Source organism: Eubalaena glacialis, chromosome 6, assembly GCF_028564815.1.
Source record: "Eubalaena glacialis isolate mEubGla1 chromosome 6, mEubGla1.1.hap2.+ XY, whole genome shotgun sequence".
Classification (NCBI taxonomy): Eukaryota; Metazoa; Chordata; class Mammalia; order Artiodactyla; family Balaenidae; genus Eubalaena; species Eubalaena glacialis.
This window is the reverse complement of record NC_083721.1, coordinates 41,319,523-41,323,033: the sequence shown is the minus strand read 5'-3', so window position 1 is coordinate 41,323,033 and position 3,511 is coordinate 41,319,523. Positions and strand designations below refer to the sequence as shown.

Below are 3,511 nucleotides of genomic sequence, written 5' to 3'. Positions count from 1 at the left end.
GCCAGTTTCTCTTTTAAGCTCTTCTTCTGTCATTCTAAATAGCTGCCAAACTCATTGCTATTTTATGATCATGTCCCATCAGATGCTTGCAGGATGCAGTCTGAAATCTTTATGTTGCCACCACCTGAAGTATGCTCTTCCAAATCTCTTGCTCAAATGCTGTTCATTAAATATCCATTTTAGATACATTCTTTACAAAAATTTCCTGATTTTTCTGAACTAGATGTGATCAGTTTTTCCTTTGAATCATCATAAAAATGTAAACAACCTCCATGCTGATCTTTGTTTTTTCATTTCTATTTAGTGTTCATATTTTTGTTGTTTGTTTCACCTTTTAGATTGTAAACATGTTAAAGGAAGAAACAGTATTTTATTATTTCCCGTATCTTCTATACATCTTCTATACATTGAGAGTACATCTCAATGCCTTACATAAAATTAAAGTTCTGTAAATATTTGTTAGATTGAGAGTAATGTGTCATTGATACATAAAAAGTTGATGTAATGTACTCTTAAGCACCCCACTGGGAAAGAATAGTTAGAATACACATGAAGGTACAGCTTAGAATAAAAGGGAATGTATTGTTTTTTCAAATGATTTTGGTTGATGGTAGGATTAAAAGGTGGTATATGACCTTGCTGGTTCAAATGAAATGAAATCTTCTCAGAAGCCTGGTTCTTTTGTTTTCAAATCCCTATATAAATATGGTAGATAAACTTATGAAATTGCTTTGGCTCACTGAACTTGTGGAGTGACTAACTGGGAGATATATACATATATAATATATATAATTAGTATAATATTCATCTCTGCTTATTCATTTCTATCAGTTGGGAAACTAGAGATTTTTTTGAAGTCAGTGAAAAGTCTAAGAATTCCTACCACATTCTCTCTAATAAAAGGGAAATAGCTGCTGAAGTACAAAGTATCACAGACTTTTTAGTTAGCAACTAAGCTTGTTAACATTAACAGAAATGAAATATATCTGATATTTTTTAAAAAGTCAGGCATATAATATCTATGGCAAGTAACGTAGGGTACTTAGTGCCTTAAATTTGATTCCTAAACATGGCAAAATTAGAACACCACCCCCAGACCCTCCCTGAGTTATTTCTACTAGGGTAAGGCTTTGATTTCAAATGTTGATAATATATGATTAAGAAAATATTCTTCTAGGAATTCATATTAAACAAAAAGAATATGGTAAATATGCACAAGTTCAGTATCCAGAATTATTTTGCAGTACCTAGCTCATTTTATGATTACTCCTTACTATCAAAATACAAAGACAGTATCAACCTCTGACTTTTATGTTCCCTCTGGTCACACTAATTAAGAGTCTTTTTTTTTAGCTCCTTCCCCCTCCTCTTTTGCCTAGGGTAAGATGGAGAGGGGACAAGAGTGGTTAGGTAGGAGAAATGTGTGCTTTGTGGTGAATTTTATCTTGTCTATAAAATAATAGAATCATATAATAAAACGATAAGATTATGTAGAAATTATGGATGGAGGTATGTTGTTAATTGAAAATTCTTCTGTAGTTGTTTTAAGATATAAACCTGAAAAATCACTGTTAGTAATAATATATATATATTTCCAGTTAGTTTTTAGGGGCATTGCATAGGCAAAATATTGTTTATAAACAATAAATTATTTTCTAATTTCACATACTCTAGAATAATGGTCAAGAAAAGCCTTTAAATCAATACGTTTTATATGTATGTTGCTATTAAAATATATATTAATATCATTCTAGCAGCTTTATGTCCTTCTAAAAGTTTAAATGTTTTATTCTTTATCATTCAGTTACTTCACCTCGAAAGAACCCCAATCTTTTCATAATAAACTTCTTTAAACTAACATCGACATCGCACAAGTTTTTGGAATGCTTTCTTGAAGTCTTCATTAAAGATTGTATAAATCAGTGGGTTTATAAGGGAATTGAGATATCCAAGCCATGTCAAAAAATTTGACATTTCTTCAGAAATTTTACACTTTTCACAGACATTAACAACCAATTCTTTTACAAAAAATGGAAGCCAACATATTACAAATGCACCCAAGATTAATCCCAGGGTAGTGGCTGCTTTGCGTTCTCTTGTGCCTGAGATCTTTTGCCTTCTCCAAGATCTCTCATGCTTGAATTCAGACCTGGGGCTTTTCACTGTGCTATGAATTTTATCAAAGTCCGTTGATGGATCAGATAAAGACTTTTCTAGCATGTATGGTGTGGAGACCAGTCTAATGCTTTTCTCACCACTCCCCAAAAGGTGACCATTCAGTTCCTCCTTGGCAATCCTACTTGCTTGTCTCTTGTGGTATAACGTCTTTGCTGCTTTATATATTTTGTAGTAGAGGATCAAAATCAATGTTAATGGGATGTAGAAAGCTCCAAATGTTGAGTAAATAGTGGAAACAATGTTGTCGTGTTTGATGATGCACTCATCCTCTCGGCTAGTTCCTTGGTGCCTCCAGAATAGAGGAGGCATAGAGATAAAAATAGATATAATCCAAACTATGGTAATCATAATGCCAGCATGCTTGGGAGTCCTTTTCCTGGCATACTCAACAGCATCTGTGATTGCCCGGTACCGATCCAAAGCTATAGCAGAGAGATGCAAGATGGAGCAAGTGCAGCACGTGATGTCAACGCTCAGCCAGATGTCACAGACCACTTGCCCCATAATCCAGCTCTCTCTCACAATATACACAATGCTGAAAGGCATCACCAGGACAGCTACAAGAAAATCTGTGACTGCAAGGGAGCAAATTAAGTAGTTGGCTGGGTGGTGTAGCTTTCGGGTCACAATAATTGCAGCGATCACAAGTGAGTTAATGGTCGTCGTCATCAGTGCCAGCCCAGAGAGAATGAAGGACACCAGAATTTTGGATGGCATTCTGTCGAACAGTTCTTCTGAGGTCAAGTTTTGATCAGATGAGTTTAAGAAATCCATTTTTTGTTTGATTTAAAAGATTAATATAGCTGAAAAAATGGACACCTGTAACAAAGGAGAGGAAAAACAGTTCAGAGAAGGCTTCAAAGATTTTTTTCTTCCTTTCAGAATAATTTTTTTAAAACTATACATGTATCTTTTTCCAGAATAGTCTATAGATTAAAAACATGGAGTTCAGATAGCAGATTTTCTTTTTCTTTATATTTAAGAAATACAATAAGAACAGTAAAAAACAATAACTTTAAAAACATTTTCTTAAAATAGGGCTCAAATAAAACAATTTTTATGCATAAAATAACCTATCACTAAAATCTCTACTATTATAAAAGTGTTTAAAACCTATATTAATATTAGCTATGATTTTCTCTTTGTCTACAGCAGAAAAAGTTTAAAAGCACATGTCATTAGTATATATTTGTGCATTATATAATGTAATATAAGAAAATATCATTTTAAAGGCAGTATTCAAAATCATAAACAATTTTGTACTTAAAGTTACACTGAGAACATTTTCATTGGGCTTGTGGAGACTAAAGGAACTTTCAATGTATTTTATGTC

The 3,511-nt window shown here is 33.1% G+C and overlaps 1 protein-coding gene across 1 annotated transcript; it reads right to left on the bottom strand.

Moving 5' to 3' along the window:
- Positions 1 to 1,854: 1,854 nt before the first annotated feature.
- On the bottom strand, positions 1,855 to 2,952 carry HTR1F (5-hydroxytryptamine receptor 1F). Its single transcript, XM_061192983.1, has one exon. The coding sequence runs from the start codon at positions 2,950 to 2,952 to the stop codon at positions 1,855 to 1,857; it is 1,098 nt and encodes a 365-aa protein (XP_061048966.1).
- Positions 2,953 to 3,511: the final 559 nt, after the last annotated feature.